The 21,075-nt window shown below is 39.4% G+C and overlaps 1 protein-coding gene across 1 annotated transcript in view; it reads left to right on the top strand.

Annotated features, from left to right (window-relative positions):
- LOC126263364 (dynein axonemal heavy chain 10) overlaps positions 1–21,075 on the top strand; it is a 1,742,213-nt gene that overhangs the window by 1,224,671 nt on the left and 496,467 nt on the right. The window contains exon 47 of the mRNA XM_049960456.1: positions 6,794–6,905. Coding sequence (XP_049816413.1) covers positions 6,794–6,905 — 112 coding nt within the window. The remainder of the gene's footprint in view (positions 1–6,793; positions 6,906–21,075) is intronic.

Here is a 21,075-nt window from a genome sequence, read left to right as displayed (position 1 = left end):
GGTTCAAGAATCATAAAAGAAGGTTGTATACCTGGAAGAATCCTGGAGATACTAAAAGGTATCAGATAGATTATATAATGGTAAGACAGAGATTTAGGAACCAGGTTTTAAATTGTAAGACATTTCCAGGGGCAGATGTGGATTCTGACCACAATCTATTGGTTATGAACTGCAGATTGAAACTGAAGAAAATGCAAAAAGGTGGGAATTTAAGGAGATGGGACCTGGATAAACTGGCTGAACCAGAGGTTGTAGAGAGTTTCAGGGAGAGCATAAGGGAACAATTGACAGGAATTGGGGAAAGAAATACAGTAGAAGAAGAATGGGTAGCTCTGAGGGATGAAGTAGTGAAGGCAGCAGAGGATCAAGTAGGTAAAAAGACGAGGGCTAATAGAAATCCTTGGGTAACAGAAGAAATATTGAATTTAATTGATGAAAGGAGAAAATATAAAAATGCAGTAAATGAAGCAGGCAAAAAGGAATACAAACGTCTCAAAAATGAGATCGACAGGGAGTGCAAAATGGCTAAGCAGGGATGGCTAGAGGACAAATGTAAGGATGTAGAGGCTTGTCTCACTAGGGGTAAGATAGATACTGCCTACAGGAAAATTAAAGAGACCTTTGGAGAGAAGAGAACCACTTGTATGAATATCAAGAGCTCAGATGGCAACCCAGTTCTAAGCAAAGAAGGGAAGGCAGAAAGGTGGAAGTAGTATATAGAGGGTTTATACAAGGGTGATGTACTTGAGGACAATATTATAGAAATGGAAGAGGATGTAGATGAAGATGAAATGGGAGATAAGATACTGCGTGAAGAGTTTGACAGAGCACTGATAGACCTGAGTCGAAACAAGGCCCCGGGAGTAGACAACATTCCATTAGAACTACTGATGGCCTTGGGAGAGCCAGCCATGACAAAACTCTACCATCTGGTGAGCAAGATGTATGAGACAGGCAAAATACCCTCGGACTTCAAGAAGAATATAATAGTTCCAATCCCAAAGAAAGCAGGTGTTGACAGATGTGAAAATTACCGAACTATCAGTTTAATAAGTCACAGCTGCAAAATACTAACGCGAATTCTTTACAGACGAATGGAAAAACTGGTAGAAGTTGACCTCGGGGAAGATCAGTTTGGATTCCATAGAAATGTTGGAACACGTGAGGCAATACTAACCTTACGACTTATCTTAGAAGAAAGATTAAGAAAAGGCAAACCTACGTTTCTAGCATTTGTAGACTTAGAGAAAGCTTTTGACAACGTTAACTGGAATACTCTCTTTCAAATTCTGAAGGTGGCAGGGGTAAAATACAATGAGCGAAAGGCTATTTACAATTTGTACAGAAACCAGATGGCAGTTATAAGAGTCGAGGGGCATGAAAGGGAAGCAGTGGTTGGGAAGGGAGTGAGACAGGGTTGTAGCCTCTCCCCGATGTTATTCAATCTGTATATTGAGCAAGCAGTAAAGGAAACAAAAGAAAAATTGGGAGTAGGTATTAAAATTCATGGAGAAGAAGTAAAAACTTTGAGGTTCGCCGATGACATTGTAATTCTGTCAGAGACAGCAAAGGACTTGGAAGAGAGTTGAACGGAATGGACAGTGTCTTGAAAGGAGGATATAAGATGAACATCAACAAAAGCAAAACGAGGATAATTGAATGTAGTCAGATTAAATCTGGTGATTCTGAGGGGATTAGATTAGGAAATGAGACACTTAAAGTAGTAAAGGAGTTTTGCTATTTAGGGAGTAAAATAACTGATGATGGTCGAAGTAGAGAGGATATAAAATGTAGACTGGCAATGGCAAGGAAATCGTTTCTGAAGAAGAGAAATTTGTTAACATCGAGTATAGATTTAAGTGTCAGGAAGTCGTTTCTGAAAGTATTTGTATGGAGTGTAGCCATGTATGGAAGTGAAACATGGACGATAACCAGTTTGGACAAGAAGAGAATAGAAGCTTTTGAAATGTGGTGCTACAGAAGAACGCTGAAGATAAGGTGGGTAGATCACGTAAATAATGAGGAGGTATTGAATAGGATTGGGGAGAAGAGAAGTTTGTGGCACAACTTGACTAGAAGAAGGGATCGGTTGGTAGGACATGTTTTGAGGCATCAAGGGATCACAAATTTAGCTTTGGAGGGCAGCGTGGGGGGTAAAAATCGTAGAGGGAGACCAAGAGATCAATACACTAAGCATATTCAGAAGGATGTAGGTTGCAGTAGGTACTGGGAGATGAAGAAGCTTGCACAGGATAGATTAGCATGGAGAGCTGCATCAAACCAGTCTCAGGACTGAAGACCACAACAACAACAAACATTAAAGAAATTATAAACTATCCTTGCAGCCTGATGCTATTTTATGTTTAACTGCTGCACATTACCATCATTGGACTGATTATATGATGGAACCACAAATTCCTTTAGATATTGAAGACTGCCAAATATGGTGGAGGTTCCAATAATTTATATTTCAGACACTTCCATTTATCTATCTGTTTTCAAAGCAAATTTGTGTGCATTGTCCAAATAAGAGGTACACCTTCTGCCCCCAATTTCTTCTAGCCCAGATCATCTCTCACTAAGTGTATTGACTAGGTAATCCAGAAGATAGCATTCAGTAGCTATTATTTTGTGCTTTAAGAATTCCTTCTAAGTTCCAGAAAACACTGACTATAAACTTTACAGCTGATGAAATCATCACCAGTTTCTTGTGCAAGACAGTGGTTTCCATTTTGATACTGTGATCTCTGTACATTTCTGGTATGATGTTCTGGACAATGTCTCACAACAGTATGCAAGTACCTCACAAAATCAGTTTGATCTTGAAACTTCCTGGCAGATTAAAACTGTGTACTGGACTGAGACTTGAACTCAGGACCTTTGCCTTTCGTGGGCAAGTGCTCTACCAACTGAGCTACCCAAGCATGATTCATGCCCCATCCTCACAGCTTTACTTCTGCCAGTACCTCATCTCCTACCTTCCAAACATTACAGAAGCTTTCCTGTGAACCTTGCAGAACTGGCACTCGTGAAAGAAAGGATATTGCGGAAGCATGGCTTAGCCACAGCCTGGGGGATGTTTCCAGGATGAGATTTTCACTCTGCAGCGGAGTGTGCGCTGATATGAAACTTCCTGGCAGATTAAAACTATGTGCCGGACCAAGACTCTAATTTGGGACCTTTGCCTTTCATGGGCAAGTGCTCATTCTGGAAGCAGTTGATCTTGTTGTGAATGTAGTAACTGAAAGCTACAATTAATTCAGCCCAGACATTCATGATAATATAAGCTGTTTCCTAGCTATGCTGGCAGATTTCCACAGTTGTAAATAAACTCTTGTTTGATAGGATTGCACTACAGGACAAATATGGGAACACGAAAAGAATTTTTTGGGGGGTTGTAAACATGGTTTTGGAAGGCTGTCTTATTTTTTAAATTATCTATGCAATTGGTCATTTCAAGCATGTACATTAAGCTTCCAGCTTCATTATACATTATAATATATTGCTGGTACTTGTTGCAGGAACATATCTTCCTTCTGAACGTATGTCGCACAAAAACAATAAACTATTGTACATTGACACATAACCATGTGCAATAGTGTGTTGTGTTTGTCCCACAAACACACAGAAGTAATTTGTATTCCTGTCCACATGAACCAGTGATATATTACAAGGGGGTACCAAAAAAAACTGGAATAATTTTTTAATACCTATATATTTTCAAATTTCAAATTGTATACAAAACATCCTTATACCCTTCAAAATATTCTCCATTGCAAGTAATACATTTGTCCCACCAGTGCTTCCACTGTTTTTTGTAGTTGTCTTTAGAAACGGCTGCCAGCTCCTCCTTGTTTTTTTCTTAACTTGTGCCACAGTGTTGTCATAGCAGTTCCTTTCATGCCTGTTTTCATGCATGGAAATAAGAAAAAGTCACATGGAGCCAGATCATGTGAGTAAGGCCTGGGGCAGCAGAACCATGCCATTTTTGCCTAAAAACTGCCTAACAGAGATGGCTGTGTATGCAGGTGCGTTGCGAAAGAACCAATTTTCTATCTGCCACAAATTAGGTCTTTTTTGACAAACACTGTGGTGCAATCATCTTAAAACTTCCAAATAAGAGAGCTGATTGGCAGTCTGACCTGGGGGAACAAACTCTGAAAGAACTATGATCTTGGCATTAAAAAAATCAACTCAGTCTTGTTTTAATGTTTGATTTTGACTTGATGACATTTTTTTGGATGGGTTGACAATGACATCTTTCATTGACTTGACTGTTGCTTTGTTTCTGGGTCATAACCATAGCGCCATGATTCATAACCAGTAATGAACTTTTACAGAAACTCTGGATCATTTTCTAGCTGTTCTTACAAAGAATGACATGTTTCAGCTTGATGTTCCTTTTGATTGTCAGTCAGAACCCAAGGACCAAACTTGGTGGTAACACTTTCCATTACCGAGTGAGGTGGTGCTGTGGTTAGCATACTGGACTTCATTCAGGAGGATGATGGTTCAAATCCACATGCAGCTCTCCTGATTTAGGTTTTCCGTGACTTCCCTAAATCGCTTCAGGCAAATTCTGGGACGATTACTTTGAAAGGGCACGGCTATCTTCCTTCCCCATCCTCCCGTAACTGATCAGACCAATGATCTCACTGTTTGGTCCCCTCCCCCAAATGAGCCAACCAACCAGCACTTTTCATTCCAAATTCTTCTGTTAAAATTCGCTGAGCTAATTTCCAGGATAACCTACTAATCTCTGACAGTTGATAAATTGTCTGTCAATGGCCTCTGAGCATAAGCTCTTGAATTTTTGCAATATTTTCGTCAATTTGGGCAGCTTTTCAGCAGCATTTTTATTGAACCTCATATAATGTAAAATGAAGCTTCCATCTTAAGCTACATACTTGAAAATTACGAAAGGTTGAAATTGGATAGTCGCATAGATAATAAAAAATAATAGTCTACCTGGACCATGTTTTCATTCTCAAAACATGTTGATGCTGTGGACCACTACAAAAATAAAATTTTACAATAAGAAATAACATTTATTAAGTGTATATTACATAATGATGTTAACTTTGTTGCAGTTTGATGCATGGCACATAATGTCCTAAACCTAACACAATGATATCTAAATAACTTTGCGGATTATTATCTAAATAACTTTGCAGATTATATATTATCACTGTAACTGAATGAATTTATGCAGACACTCTGTTACAAGTTCTCATTCTCCATAAATAGTAACTGCTACATTGGAAAAGTAGTCCTCAGGCTGCTGTACTTAACTGAATGCAGGTCTGAACTGAACTGTCTAGCTGCTGGTTTGTAACTGTCTCCAAGACCACAGAGTGTCATGTTTCGGTGTCTGTCAGCAGAAGGATTCCCATGCCCACCAGTACAAAGTGGAAACAATGTAGTCTGCAGTTGAGAGCATTCTCTATTGGCTGCCCACTCTACCAGTGGATGTATACAACGTGTTAAAGGAAGTGGTGCAGAAGCAGGAAAAGGTCAATTTTTGTGAGGGCAATCTGGAAGCTGCTGCCCAGAGTTGGGAGGTGCCAAGTAAATGGCTGTGCCTATGTGGCGTCAGCCCCTCTTGGTATTTGCTGTGTACACCTCTTTGCTTGGTACACAACAGATCTATCCTTAAAAATTCTAAACAGTGCTGTGATTTCCATTTTTTCATTTGCATTTTCCCAGTGTTCAACAAATATGGCTCCTGTATTACAAAAAAATTTGTCATAGTACATTCTGTATGTACAATGTACCATATTCCCTTTCCTAACAGGCCTATTTCATCAGTTATTTCACTTGTCTTTAATAGCCAGTCATCAAATATAATATTGTCTAGTTTGTAAATGTTTTCATCTGTCAGTGTTGGGACTTCCTTTGCATATGTCATTTTGGAGAGAAGTATGCGCACATCTGAATTCATCCAACATAGAACATATTATTTATAAACGTTCATCAAGTTTTGATGAATTACTGTGGATACTAAATCATCCAAAACAAAATTTTTTATGACAGCAACTGTATTCCATCCTTTACACTTGAATGAAACAGCAACAGGACATATACTCCAAAGAGTTATGTGAACATATCTCTTCAGCAGATCTAGTTGACAGGTGACTTTTGTCATTACTTAACACATGCCAGCATCAACAGAAGCAAAGTTTTATTCCATGATCGACTCCATATCTCAGAAACCATGGTCACAGCTGTTATAATAAATGACAAAACACCATCTGGATTTCAGTTTCTTTTATTAATGACTATCAGTTTTGATCTGCTGTGCAGATCTTCTTGAGAACTTGTGCAAATTGCAGCTTGTCAACAGTGATATGAATGGCATGCGATGATGTGCAGGGCAGATCGAAACTTGTAGTTGTTCATTTATTACAGAATTTTATTGACATAAATGCTGTATCTGTTACATGTCAAGAAACTGCAACTATGGTTTCATATAAAATGTACTGATCATATTTTGGTTTCAAGTATGTAGATACAAAGAATCACTAAAAATGATCAAATAACTTCAGTGGATTTCTTCAGTCTTTGCTAGTTTCATATAATACTTTGCTACATCACTTAACAGAGTGTACAAGCACAGGCACATGTGTGCGTGTGTGTGAGGGGGGGGGGGGGGTGCATGCCTGCGTGTTTTGTGTGCACATGCAAGTGCACAAATTCACGTATTCTTGCATTACTTAGCAGCATGATTTTTTAAAGACATTTACTCAGTAATAATCTAGAAGCAAAAATAAAGAGATAATTATACACCTTTCAGGTTGATGAATACGGTACTCAGCAACCAATAGCATTACTGAAACTATTATTTGAAAGAGGAGGATTTTATGATCGAGGAAAAGAACTCAACTGGAAAGAACTAAAGGATCTTGGTATGTCTTTACATTGTTCTATTTACAATTTACAAATACTTCATAATCCATAGAACTAATGGTACCAAATTTTCAAATTTAGGAAAAGGATTTACCAGAAGAGAAGAAAGTTTCATGATATTTAAGTAATGAATCAACAATTCCTTCTATGGAGAGAGTTTCATTAGTCTTACTTATAATTTTTCTTGCTATTAGTTCACAGTGTTGATCATACATGAGCTTGAAACTGAGCATTGATACTGGTGTAAAGAGTTCATTTTGAGGTTAGGAACAGTTAATAAACATGTAGACCCACAAGGCATAGGAGACAATCACTCTGATGAATAATCACTCCATCTATATACTTCATGTAACACTTTTGTCGTACTATCAGTTTAATAAGCCACAGCTGCAAAATACTAACGCGAATTCTTTACAGACAAATGGAAAAACTGGTAGAAGCCGACCTTGGGGAAGATCAGTTTGGATTCCATAGAAATATGGGGACACGTGAGGCAATACTGACCCTATGACTTATTTTAGAAGCTAGATTAAGAAAAGGCAAACCTACGTTTCTAGCATTTGTAGGCTTAGAGAAAGCTTTTGACAATGTTGACTGGAATACTCTCTTTCAAATTCTAAAGGTGGCAAGGGTAAAATACAGGGAGCGAAAGGCTATTTACAATTTGTACATAAACCAGATGGCAGTTATAAGAGTCGAGGGACACGAAAGGGAAGCAGTGGTTGGGAAGGGAGTGAGACAGGGTTGTAGCCTGTCCCCGATGTTATTCAATCTGTATATTGAGCAAGCAGTAAAGGAAACAAAAGAAAAATTTGGAGTAGGTATTAAAATCCACGGAGAAGAAATAAAAACGCTGAGGTTCGCCGATGACATTGTAATTCTGTCAGAGACAGCAAAGGACTTGGAAGAGAGTTGAACGGAATGGACAGTGTCTTGAAAGGAGGATATAAGATGAACATCAACAAAAGCAAAACGAGGATAATGGAATGTAGTCGAATTAATTCGGGTGATGCTGAGGGGATTAAATTAGGAAATGAGACAATTAAAGTAGTAAAGGAGTTTTGCTATTTGGGGAGCAAAATAACTGATGATGGTTGAAGAAGAGAGGATATAAAATATAGACTGGCAATGGCAAGGAAAGCATTTCTGAAGAAGAGAAATTTGTTAACATCGAGTATAGATTTAAGTGTCAGGAAGTCGTTTCTGAAAGTATTTGTATGGAGTGTAGCCATGTATGGAAGTGAAACGTGGACGATAAGTAGTTTGGACAAGAAGAGAATAGAAGCTTTCGAAATGTGGTGCTACAGAAGAATGCTGAAGTTTAGATGGGTAGATCACATAACTAATGATGAAGTATTGAATAGAATTGGGGAGAAGAGGAGTATGTGGTACAACTTGACAAAAAGAAGGGACCAGTTAGTAGGACGTGTTCTGAGGCATCAAGAGATCACAAATTTAGCATTGAAAGGCAGCATGGAGGGTAAATATCATAGAGGGAGACCAAGAGATGAATACACTAAGCAGATTCAGAAGGATGTGGGTTGCAGTAAGTACTGGGAGATGAAGAAGCTTACACAGGATAGGGTAGCATGGAGAGCTGCATCAAACCAATCTCAGGACTGAAGACCACAACAACAACAACAACACTTTTGTTGAAAATACAAACATACACTGCACAAGCAACTGAACAGGGCAAAGAAATCAGGCTGACTGCCAAAGAGCTGCATTGTTGTGTGCAACATTGAGGATATCAGACAGTGACGTATGCCACATGGCATACTTGTGGTGATCGTGGAGGTAGGCCAGTATGTGGTGGTGTTGGCTGTAATATGAGAGTGCAGTGGTGTCCGGGGGATGATAGCATGGAGGGTGTATTGCCATGGCTGGGTGGCACTGGTGATGGTGTGAGGTTCATCGGATGTAAACATGGTGCCATGATTGTGAGGACACCTTCAGTGGGAATGAGAGTGGCAGTATTGATGTCATGTGGCAATCTGACAACATTGTGAAAGTACCATGCAATGGAGCCATCTGCAGTCTGGCAGTCAGCTTGCTGGCCTTTGATAAGGCCTCTTCACTCTGATGGCTTTGATTATCTCACAACCAACAAACAGTATGCAAAATTGAGCATTTATGAACAATGTGACCACTTGCATAATAATACAAAATGAGCAGTTTTCTGTCAACAACTGTATACATTACTTAACTTGTGTTTTTGATGATGTAGAATTCTTCCTTGGCAGGTTGTCCAGTGTGATGATCTCACTTCCTACAAGAGTGATGGGTTGTTGCTTTCATATATGTACACTGAAATGTAATAATAAAGCAGGTAGTCTATTTTCACTTCAATTTTTATAATGTGTGTCAACTCATTTACTTCATAATATTCAAAACACTCCACATAATTCAAAGAAAACATCTACAGAAACCAATAATCAATACAGCCCATCATGACTACTTGCACCCCATTCCATTATAGCTATACAACACCAGAGTGCAAGCATCTATCCCATCACACATCTACAACTGACTCATGACTCAGCTAGGCTCAGACTGACTCCTGCTTGCTTCACACACAAATCAACAAGTGCAGTGATACAGAAAGTCATATTTCAGAGAATGTAAAACACATTGACCTTTCACTTAACAAAGGTATGTTTACAGTATTGATATGATCAAACTTACTAAAAAAAAAAATACAGATATACACTCCTGGAAATTGAAATAAGAACACCGTGAGTTCATTGTCCCAGGAAGGGGAAACTTTATTGACACGTTCCTGGGGTCAGATACATCACATGATCACACTGACAGAACCACAGGCACATAGACACAGGCAACAGAGCATGCACAATGTCGGCACTAGTACAGTGTATATCCACCTTTCGCAGCAATGCAGGCTGCTATTCTCCCATGGAGACGATCGTAGAGATGCTGGATGTAGTCCTGTGGAACAGCTTGCCATGCCATTTCCACCTGGCACCTCAGTTGGACCAGCGTTCGTGCTGGACGTGCAGACCGCGTGAGACGACGCTTCATCCAGTCCCAAACATGCTCAATGGGGGACAGATCTGGAGATCTTGCAGGCCAGGGTAGTTGTCTTACACCTTCTAGAGCACGTTGGGTGGCACGGGATACATGCGGACGTGCATTGTCCTGTTGGAACAGCAAGTTCCCTTGCCGGTCTAGGAATGGTAGAACGATGGGTTCGATGACGGTTTGGATGTACCGTGCACTATTCAGTGTCCCCTCGACGATCACCAGTGGTGTACGGCCAGTGTAGGAGATTGCTCCCCACACCATGATGCCGGGTGTTGGCCCTGTGTGCCTCGGTCGTATGCAGTCCTGATTGCGGCGCTCACCTGCACTGCGCCAAACACGCATACGACCATCATTGGCACCAAGGCAGAAGCGACCCTCATCGCTGAAGACGACATGTCTCCATTCGTCCCTCCATTCACGCCTGTCGCGACACCACTGGAGGCGGGCTGCACGATGTTGGGGCGTGAGCGGAAGACGGCCTAACGGTGTGCGGGACCGTAGCCCAGCTTCATGGAGATGGTTGCGAATGGTCCTCGCCGATACTCCAGGAGCAACAGTGTCCCTAATTTGCTGGGAAGTGGCGGTGCGGTCCCCTACGGCATTGCGTAGGATCCTACGGTCTTGGCGTGCATCCGTGCATCGCTGCGGTCCGGTCCCAGGTCGACGGGCACGTGCACCTTCCGCCGACCACTGGCGACAACATCGATGTACTGTGGAGACCTCACGCCCCACGTGTTGAGCAATTTGGCGGTACGTCCACCCGGCCTCCCGCATGCCCACTATACGCCCTCGCTCAAATTCCGTCAACTGCACATACGGTTCACGTCCACGCTGTCGCGGCATGCTACCAGTGTTAAAGACTGCGATGGAGCTCCTTATGTCACGGCAAACTGGCTGACACTGACGGCGGCGGTGCACAAATGCTGCGCAGCTAGCGCCATTCGACGGCCAACACCGCGGTTCCTGGTGTGTCCGCTGTGCCGTGCGTGTGATCATTGCTTGTACAGCCCTCTCGCAGTGTCCGGAGCAAGTATGGTGGGTCTGACACACCGGTGTCAATGTGTTCTTTTTTCCATTTCCAGGAGTGTAGTTAACATTTCATAAAAACAGTGATTATAGGAAACAATAAGTGTAATATTAATGACATATCAGGAAGACAAATACTTTGGCATTTGATGTTTCATAATCAACAATACTTCACAAAAAACAAGGCAGGCTGAACAGTTCCATTACATTGTCTATTAGCTTCACCTGGAAGTCCTCAGGAAGAAACTCACAGATGCCCAGTTATAATATAAAAGTCAAAAATACGACATTGTTAGCAGGAGACTCTTGAAGTGTCCACAAGGGTTTTAGTCAGATGGCAGACACAGCTGTGGATTTCCTGTTTTCTCATATGTAGAATTTCAGTCATCTCTTTGCAGCACTTTGTGGGGGCCTTATTGAGGTATGGGAGGTGGGGGTGGGGCTCTTACCATTATGAAGTCACAGTCTGCTAGTACTTTGTGAACTAAGACTTTAGGCAATGAGTGCGGGAGGGGTGATGGTATACGAAGGCGCGCTATGTGACTCTTAAAACATGCAACCAAGTCCAGTAGGTCTGGTGGCATAACTGAAGGTTCTTGGAGCACGAAGTCTGCTGGGAGGGATAGTGCTTCACCAAATAAATTTTCAGGCAGTGTGGTTCCAAGGTTATGCTTTTGTGCTGTGCAAACTCCCAGGAGAATCCGTGGGAGTGCCTCAGTCCATAGTCCTCTATGACACATGAGGGCCACTTTTAATGTGTGGTGCTACTGCTCAACCAAACAGTTGCACTGAGTATATTATGATGTAATTCTGAAGTGCTTAGTGCCTGTCATATTGGAAAGTTTGATGAAGAGAACAGATTAAAACTACCTGCCATGGTCTCGTGTGATGGACATGGGGCAGCCAAAGCATGAGATCCTTGTTTCAATAAATGCTTTCGAAGTGGTTAAAACCAGTCTTGTCTCCATGCTAAGCCAAATAAAATATTTAAAAAGGCATCAGATAGTGGAATTGAACAAACAGCTTCACAAGCAATCTGTCACCCTATCACTCTTCTTCATGATTTTTACCTTGAGTGTCTTGTTTTGTAGTTAAACTTTCTTCAATTTTATTGGTGCAGTTGACCTGCAATGAAGTGCCATCAACTCTTTCCATGTGACTTCTTTCCCATCAGCAGAGGGTTGAGGGACTGGAAGAGTGCTTTTTAGTATTTAGACTACTAAATGCCATAATGGCTTTTTAAGGAACTCTTCTGTATTTGGTTATTCCATGTAACAATCACAACATTAGGTGTACAGATATCTTATTAATTAGAACAATGTATCCAAAGTGAATTTCAGAACGGAACAGAACTGAAGAGAATGACATTTCCCTTTAGCTTCTTTCAATTGTTAGCGGTCGTTGTCAACAGTACCTCTTGTTCTCTGCCTTCCAAAACAGTGCCCAGATGTGATGCAAAAGCATAAGTGAACGCTTCACAGAGTGTGGAGACAATAATGTCGCACCATGGTGACAATCTGTGGTCACACATTCTGTTCCAACTCTGCACATAGATCAAAACAGCATGTGCACAGTGGAAAATGCTAACTACCACATGCTAACTGCCTAAACATTATTGTTATATGAACATCTTTCAACTGGTTACAAGGAGGAGAAGGAGGAGGAGGAGGTGGAACATGATACACTACAGATGCCCCCACTAAGATGAAAGATATCGTGTAAAATAGCTTACTTAACTACCATATTTCCTCAATTATGAAACCAGGTTTTTACACGGATTTGTCATTCTAAAGTGCAGGGTTGTCTTATAATCACAGATTATGCAATTGCTGCTGAGGTCAACGTTTTTACATTGTTTAATATATTAGTGTATGTACTGACTTACATTTATAGATGAGGTTTCATACAAATTTATTTTGAACAGTCCCAAAGGGTAGGATGTAGGAGGCAATGCTTGCATTCAAATGGGTTTGAGATTTCCCAATATTCTGAAGTGCTCAGTGCACTGTCAACCTTGCTCGACCAATCAGGTGACATTTGACTTGTGGAGTCAGTGCAAACCTGCAAGGGATACATGAGAAACTATGTACAGGGTGTACATAAAGTCTGGGAACACTTTCAATTATTTATTGCACAAGAACCAAACATTGTACAGATATGATACATATGTCATTTTGAAGAGAAACACTGAAAGTTTTTTTTCATGTATACCGCCACAGTGTAGTTTGGTGTTTTGCTGACAGTCAGCACTAGTCGCAGACATGGGGAGTTCAGGTGTGGAGCGAGCTTTCTGTATGAGTGAAGTGAATGTGGAGCGCATACGAGAGACATTCAGAAGGAGTCCAAAGAAATCAGTGTGTCTTGCATCCTGTGAACTCAAATGGCTCCAGTGACAGTGTGGAAAGTCCTGCGACAGAAGCTGTCCATGAAACCATTCAAATTGGAGTTAGTGCAGAAGCTCAATGACGATAACAAAAACAAGCATTTTGAGTTTTGTTCGCAGTTGCAACAATTGAATGAGGATGGCGACAGCATTTTTGATTGCTTAATTTTTAGTGATGAAGCCACTTTTCACACTAGGAAAGTGAGCAGGCATAATTGTCGAATATGGGGTACAAAACATCCACACCAATGCATTGAATTTAAGCGTGATTCCCCAAAGGTAAATTTTTTTTCTGCCTTGGCATCTCGAAAACTGTAGGGGCCATTCTTCTTCACTGAGAGCACTATCACTGGATATTCCTACTTGGACATGTTGCAGCAATGGCTGATGCCTCAAATGCAATTGGACTCACCATTCATCTTTCAGCAGGATGGGGCTCCACCTGTGATTAAACAAGCTGGGATAATTTTCCTCTCCCTCTTGTTTTGCGATCTTCCTACTTAAATTGGTTTTTCTCTTTTTTTTAATTTTAACTAACTACCATTAACATACATGAATATAATCTGCATTTTCATAATAGAGAAAGGTTGAACCCCAGTTTTAAAAAAAATGTAACACCAGATCTAATTTGTGCTTAGTTTTATGTATGTAATTTATTTTCCAATTTATTTTGACTATTCCTAGTTAGTATCTTTCATTATAGCATGAAATCAGTAATTGTTTTGTAACTTGAATTCTGTTGTTGATGTATAAACAAATATAAATTCTGTACTAATTATACACATTTGGAGGAACAACTACTAGTAATCTTAAAGTATCTATTTGGCTCTATTAAATACATGTTAGCAAAGCCAGCCCTTAATTAATTCCAAAGTATTTAACATTTTTTCAAAAGTATTGTTTACACAATGTTATTCGTTAATTTCATCATTTAAACAAATAATTTGGCCTAACTCTTGCAGTAGAAGAAACTGTTAAAAAGGTGCAATTTTTCAGTGTATTCAATTAATTTAATGAGTTAAGTTTTAATTCTAATTCTGTAAATTTAACTTCGAACAATGTGTTTAAGTTCAGTACCTATTATGTGAGGATGTATAAGGGCCCAATTTTTGGTCACGAAACAGTCAGTCCACAGCCGAGTTTCAGATGAGACCTGTGTTGATTAGAACTGCAACAGTGCTTCAACTTAACCATGGAATAAGTGTTAAACAATTAGACTGTGTGTGAAAACAATGACAGTGTCTTCTCCATATGTACTTGATTATTCTTCAAGAATTGTGAACTTTGTGGTTAGGTTTTACAGCTCGTAGATGTTCAACAGGAAACTGTTGTAGCAGTATTTGGATGTTTTCCTGCAAACTAATAATGAGGCTTATCGAAAGTTAAACAATAGCGCACTGGCTATATAATTGTGTATTATTAGGGGCTTGTGAAAAGTGAAATTAAAGTACTGTGAAATGCAGCTGTGCACCTGTCGGCTACATCATTCAAAGTAGTCCGTGTTTGACTTCCACACCCTATTTTACAGCCAGTACATCGACACCGAGGACATCAAACAAAGGAGTAAATGTAGCAGGTGAACCACTACACACCTCATTTTCATCCTGAAGTTCACGGGTACCTGATCGCGGAACTGCCGCATCGATGGATCAGCCATGCTACAGGAAGGGAACAGCTGTTACCTGAAATGGCCTCCCTGATCACCAGATATCACTCTGTGTGAATTTTTTCTGTTGGGACAATTTAAAGCTCTGGTGTACGTACTATCTCTACTACATGATGCAGCAGAGCTCCGGGAGAGAATATGGTTAGTGACTGCCACAGTTGACGACGCCATGCTGGTACGGGTGTGCCAAGAATTCAATTACCATATTGACGTCTGCCGGATCACTCATGGTTTGCATATTGAATGTTTGTAAAAAAACTTCCAGCATTTCTCTTCAAAATTCAATATGTGTGACATCTCTACAATGTTTATTTCTTGTGCAATAAATAATTGAATGTGTTCCTGGACTTTATGAAAGAGTCTAATGCTTTGCTTGAAAACTGACAATTTTGTGAAATGACAGAGAAAATAACGATAAATTATAGCACTTTTGTTGTATTTTAACAGGTTTGTAGTGAAAGTTCTCATACATTTGGATACTACTTACATACATTTATGCTGCTTTTTAGGTAAAGATAACATTCAAAGCAAAAAGTCTTCTCCTTCAAAAATCATTATTTGATTTGATTTGTTTATGAGAAACTAATGATTTTGTAGTGTTAAATAAAAAAGGATAAATGTGGAGAGAGAGAAGAGTGACCGTGAAAAAAGGGAAAGAAAGAAAGAAATGCAGATCGGACTTCGTATCACAGAAAATCTATTGTTGGGGTGGTCCTTGTGGCGTTTTTGAGCAAAAGTTAAACCAATTTCCACTACAAAATTTTTGAAAAGGAACAGAGAATAACAGAATGTAACTGACAGGGGGAAGTGGCGTAGATAAATCATCCTTTACCAGGTTAACTTGTCTTCTTTCTTGCGGCGTCTCCTTCATTTCTGGGTGAAAAGTCGGCTCCGAAATCTTGCAGTAAGTTTCATTGTCCAGGAATTTATAATGTGCACAAAACCGTCTTGCTCTTAAATACAATTTATTTTAGTTGCTTCTCTCCATCCTCCGAATTTCATAATAACTTCCACAATGTCTACACATTAATAAGTTTATTCGTCTTAATCAGCTCACGTCTGCCTTAAGCTACTGCTATCAAGAGACAATTGAAAACGGATAGAAAAACAAAAAAGGTTACAATTTCGGTATTTTCTCTCTGCCGTCGAGCGCTCATACTGCTGCGACGGGATATTTATATCTGAGGGGACGAATGTAGCGTGGCGAAATTCAAAGTCCCGCTACAATTTTGTCACTTGGGTAGCAAATGAGAGATATAGCTGTTGTTCATGCATCAGAATACCACGGGAAAACATTACCAACTTTTAGTCAGCTTTGGAGCGAGCTGATGACATTAAGATGAAACAAGAAACAAAATTAATCCAGAATTCAAGGTCTAAAAAACGAAATAATTCACAATAAACTGACTGCAGTAGTTATCACAAGAATAAATTACCGCAAAAAGACCTGTTTTGGTCACAGTTGGACTGAAACATGTTGAGATCTTTTATTTATTTACTAGTTGCTGTTATATATGACTTGCACCCTGGAAGATATTGACATTCATGTTTCACTGTTGCTCAAGAATAGTATTATGGGATGTTGGATGGGGCACAATGGGACAAGCTTGGCTGTGAGCGGGCAGATATTAAAATGATTTTATCTTCAAACTCTTCCATGGACCCATCTTTGCATAGGAAAACAACAGTATTGGAACTGTGGGTCTGCCTTGATACAAAACACTTTTTTTATTTATTTATTTATTCCCAAAACTAGTTTCAGTAACAAATACTGCCATCATCACTGAGTTTTTAATTCTAAAACATGCAGAAGTAGCATAGTTATAAAAAATTGTAAACCATTATTACATATGTGCTGTTTGTTTTTTAAATATTGTTTTCTATGAATACTTTCATAAAATGTTATCTGCTGTATGTCGCATCATGGTTTTAAGATTGTTGTCACTGTTTGCAGTATATTTTCTGTGTTTTTCTGTTGCTGTTTTTCTTGACACACATCATGTTATCTGCTACTATGTGAGTGGCTGTTAACAAACAAATACAAGAATGTCAACTTATTCATGTCAGTTTCACGCAATTGGGATTTCACTTGTTTACCAACAGCCGCTCACACAGCTCCAGATGACATGATGTACGCCGAGAGAAACTGCAACAGAAAAACACAGAAAAAATGCTGCAAACAGCAACAAAAGTCTTAAAACCTCCCTGTGATGTATAGTAAATAAGGTATTATAAAAGTATTCACAGGGAACAATTCTTTAAAAAAACAGTACATATATAACAATGGTTCACAATGTTTTATAACTATGCTAATTCTGTATGTTTTAGAATTAAAGAACCCATTGATGATGGCGATATTTGTTGCTGAAACTAGTTTGGGGAATAAATGAATAAATACCAAAAGTGTTTTGTACCAAGGCAGACACACAATTCCCATATTGTTGAGCAGGCATTACGCCATGTTGCCAACCATGGGAATGTATACTGCATACTTTGGCTATTTATGAACATCAACCATGTTTAAACTGCAGTTTGCCTGAATCCATTTGCTTTTGGAATCGAACTGACCTTAAAATTGGACAAATGCTCAAAAATAGCGCATATTTCTGCAGGATATGCTAAATGTGTAGATTGGGACCAGTGGCCTCTTACATGTTTTATGCAGCAATGTTGTTGACACTCATTGTGAGGTATGACGGGAACAACTGGGGGGTATGTGAGCTGCTGGTTCTACACAGCCAAGGAGAGAGCAACAGGCAGATGATATGTTTGGAGGCAAGAGTCACTATGACATTCTTACATCAGTATAGAATCAAAATTCGCTGTTCTCAGATCTTACCGACATCACAACCTCAGAAATCGCAGCGTAGTCAGAAGGAACAGCCAAATATTTGTGACAATGAAGATATGTTTCACATCTGCCCTGTTGGGATGATGACAATGACGATGATGGTGATGAAAAGTAATGATACTACAGGCAACAGTCTAAAAAAAAGGTCTAAACAAAATAGCAGCGAAGGGAAAAATTAATGCAAACAGTTTCTTACTTTTTATTTTATTTCTCCTTGTATTATCAAAATGTGGACAATCAATAAATGACATAAGTTTTGAGTAGGTGTACGTTAACTATTTAGGCAGAGAAAATTTTGATTAGTAAGAATATATTTTTAAAAATTTTTCTCTAGGGATCACATAAAAAAGAGGGGTTGTCTTATATTCAGAGTTGTCTTACAATCAGGTAAATACAGTAATTACCATTCTCTTGTAACCTTTCAACTTTTTGTATCATATCATTGTGATTAAATTTAACATTTTTTTAAAATGAAGCTCTTGAAGCTATCACCCCCCCCCCCCCCCCTGCCACCCACTTCCTCACCCAACAAAATACATGTATGCGTTTACTTCTTATTTCAGTGCTTTCAGTTTGTGATTGCTAGATGTAAATGAAGGGAATTGATAAGAGCTGTCCTAGTGAACAAAACTCAATCATTATTTCATTAATTTTGCTGAAATGTAAACAGCTGTACATGTCTTTAATCATTGTATATAACAGCACAAGGTTCTCAAATTTATTGAGATAGACAAGGTTTAAGTTGTTATTTACCATAAGGACATGGTCACATTTTAATCTACAGCACTCTCCAAGGTCTCAAATCTCAGAGTTTGGTAAATAAAAACTGTGCAGGCTTGAGAATTCCAAGACTCACTCATTGCCCAGGTAAGTCTTCCAGTCTTGCCACATTACAGCTTCGTATGTCTGTAATAGTTCCACTCATACCTTATACTGTAGGTTGGTACTGTACAAATACTTTTTTTTATATATTTTTGACACAGGTGTCTCCCTCCTCACACTTCTATGTGAAAGAAGTGGTACAAGGGTCATTCCATGTCAAGTGTCCCAGTTTAGAAGATGATCCCAGCTCGACCATCTCCAATTTTGATGAAATTTGTGCAGGATGTACCTGATGGCCCTGCATGAACTTATGCAAAGTTTCAGGCTCACCTGTAATTGGGTGAGGTGCTAGAGCCATTTTCATGAAGACCACTTTTACAGAGACCGAAAAGTCGTGAAGAAATCGTCAAGTTTGGCATTCCACTGTTCCTAATGTAAAAGAGCTAGACTCTTGCTTCTGGGTATAGTGGTACAACTTTGTGTGCTCTACACCCAAATGTTGCAAGTAGAGTTCAGAAAGCAATGCATTTGGAATAATCTCAGTTCAAAACGGGCAACAAATCATGTCACGAGAAATTTGCCCCATAGTTTAATGAGGCATAAGTAGTGGAGAAAGTGCGCTATGGACCTGGTCTTTTGCCAAGCTACTGTCTGTCTGGGTGTTTAGTATATCACAAATTTTGGTCTGGCTTGTGTGTTAATTACTGTGCTACCATCCTGTAAATTTTCTAAAAAACATGGATGTATCAAAATATACCCATGTTCAAAGTCATGTATCTCAAAATGGACACCCACCACATTACGTTCGTTAACACCATACAACAGAGCACATTTCATTCTATTAAAAAAACTTATTTTCATTTTGGTGTCTCTTTGGGTAAGGTGCAAAAAATTTGCCTGTAATCTTCTTTTATTGGGCTATGTGCCAACATTAGTTTTACATTTTGATGTATTGTGCAGACAGAAACTGAATGTGAACCAGATGTGCCTACAGTCACGCTCCACTTTGGCCTTAATTCACAAAATTTGGAAAATCCAATTTTCTGTCCATTTTTATTGCGGTATGCGACAAACATTTCTTTTAAGTTGCTCAGTAATAAGTATTTCTGTTTTTTAAACTTTTCTCCATCTATCTGAACAGTTGTTGTTGTTGTGGTCTTCAGTCCTGAGACTGGTTTGATGCAGCTCTCCATGCTACTCTATCCTGTGCAAGCTTCTTCATCTCCCAGTACCTACTGCAACCTACATCCTTCTGAATCTGCTTAGTGTATGCATCTCTTGGTCTCCCCCTACGATTTTTACCCTCCACGCTGCCCTCCAATACTAAATTGGTGATCCCTTGATGCCTCAGACATGTCCTACCAACCGATCCCTTCTTCTGGTCAAGTTGTGCCACAAACTCCTCTTCTCCCCAATCCGATTCAGTACCTCCTCATTAGTTATGTGATCTACCCATCTAATCTTCAGCATTCTTCTGTAGCACCACATTTCGAAAGCTTCTATTCTCTTCTTGTCCAAACTATTTATCGTCCATGTTTCACTTCCATACATGGCTACACTCCATACAAATACTTTCAGAAACGACTTCCTGACACTTAAATCTATACTCGATGTTAACAAGTTTCTCTTCTTCAGAAACGCTTTCCTTGCCATTGCCAGTCTACATTTTATATCCTCTCTACTTCGACCATCATCGGTTATTTTGCTCCCCAAATAGCAAAACTCCTTTACTACTTTAAGTGTCTCATTTCCTAATCTAATACCCTCAACATCACCCGACTTACTTCGACTACATTCCATTATCCTCTGAACAGTAATACAGTCCTTATTTCCTGGACAAATCCAACTAAACTCTTCATCATAAAAATGTTGTGTGACTCTTGCCTTCACATCCTCCGAAAGCTTTTTCCTACATTTACCTTTGGGCTGTGCCAATATTCCCTGTTCAGCTTTTAACTTTCTAGCCTTCCTTACCATTCTTTCTGAAACATGAAATTCTTCCATTGTTTTTTTGATAGACCAGCTTTGGAGAACTAAGGTCAAAATTTGAATTTTCTTGTTATTATCTGATATATGTAATTTTTCTTTCAATTCTTGGATCAGCTCAATGTAATCTGAGCAAGTCAAGCATTGCTTGCTTGTGGATGGTTGCTCCAGTTCACTGGGATCAAGTCCTCCCACTTCTGCAATTTTCTTCATAATTCCACCTTCAACTTGATGTATTTCGCACTTTGCATATCCTTTTGCATCCCTTGTACCAATTTGTTCAAATTTTAATGGTGGTATTCCAACAGATGTTTGTATTCAAATTGTGATCAACATTGGTCTCATCATCTTCATATGACTGATATGTAACGTGCATTTGTGTTTATTTCAGTG

This window comes from Schistocerca nitens, chromosome 6, assembly GCF_023898315.1.
Source record: "Schistocerca nitens isolate TAMUIC-IGC-003100 chromosome 6, iqSchNite1.1, whole genome shotgun sequence".
NCBI lineage: Eukaryota > Metazoa > Arthropoda > Insecta > Orthoptera > Acrididae > Schistocerca > Schistocerca nitens.
This window is presented reverse-complemented; position numbering and strand designations above follow the sequence as displayed.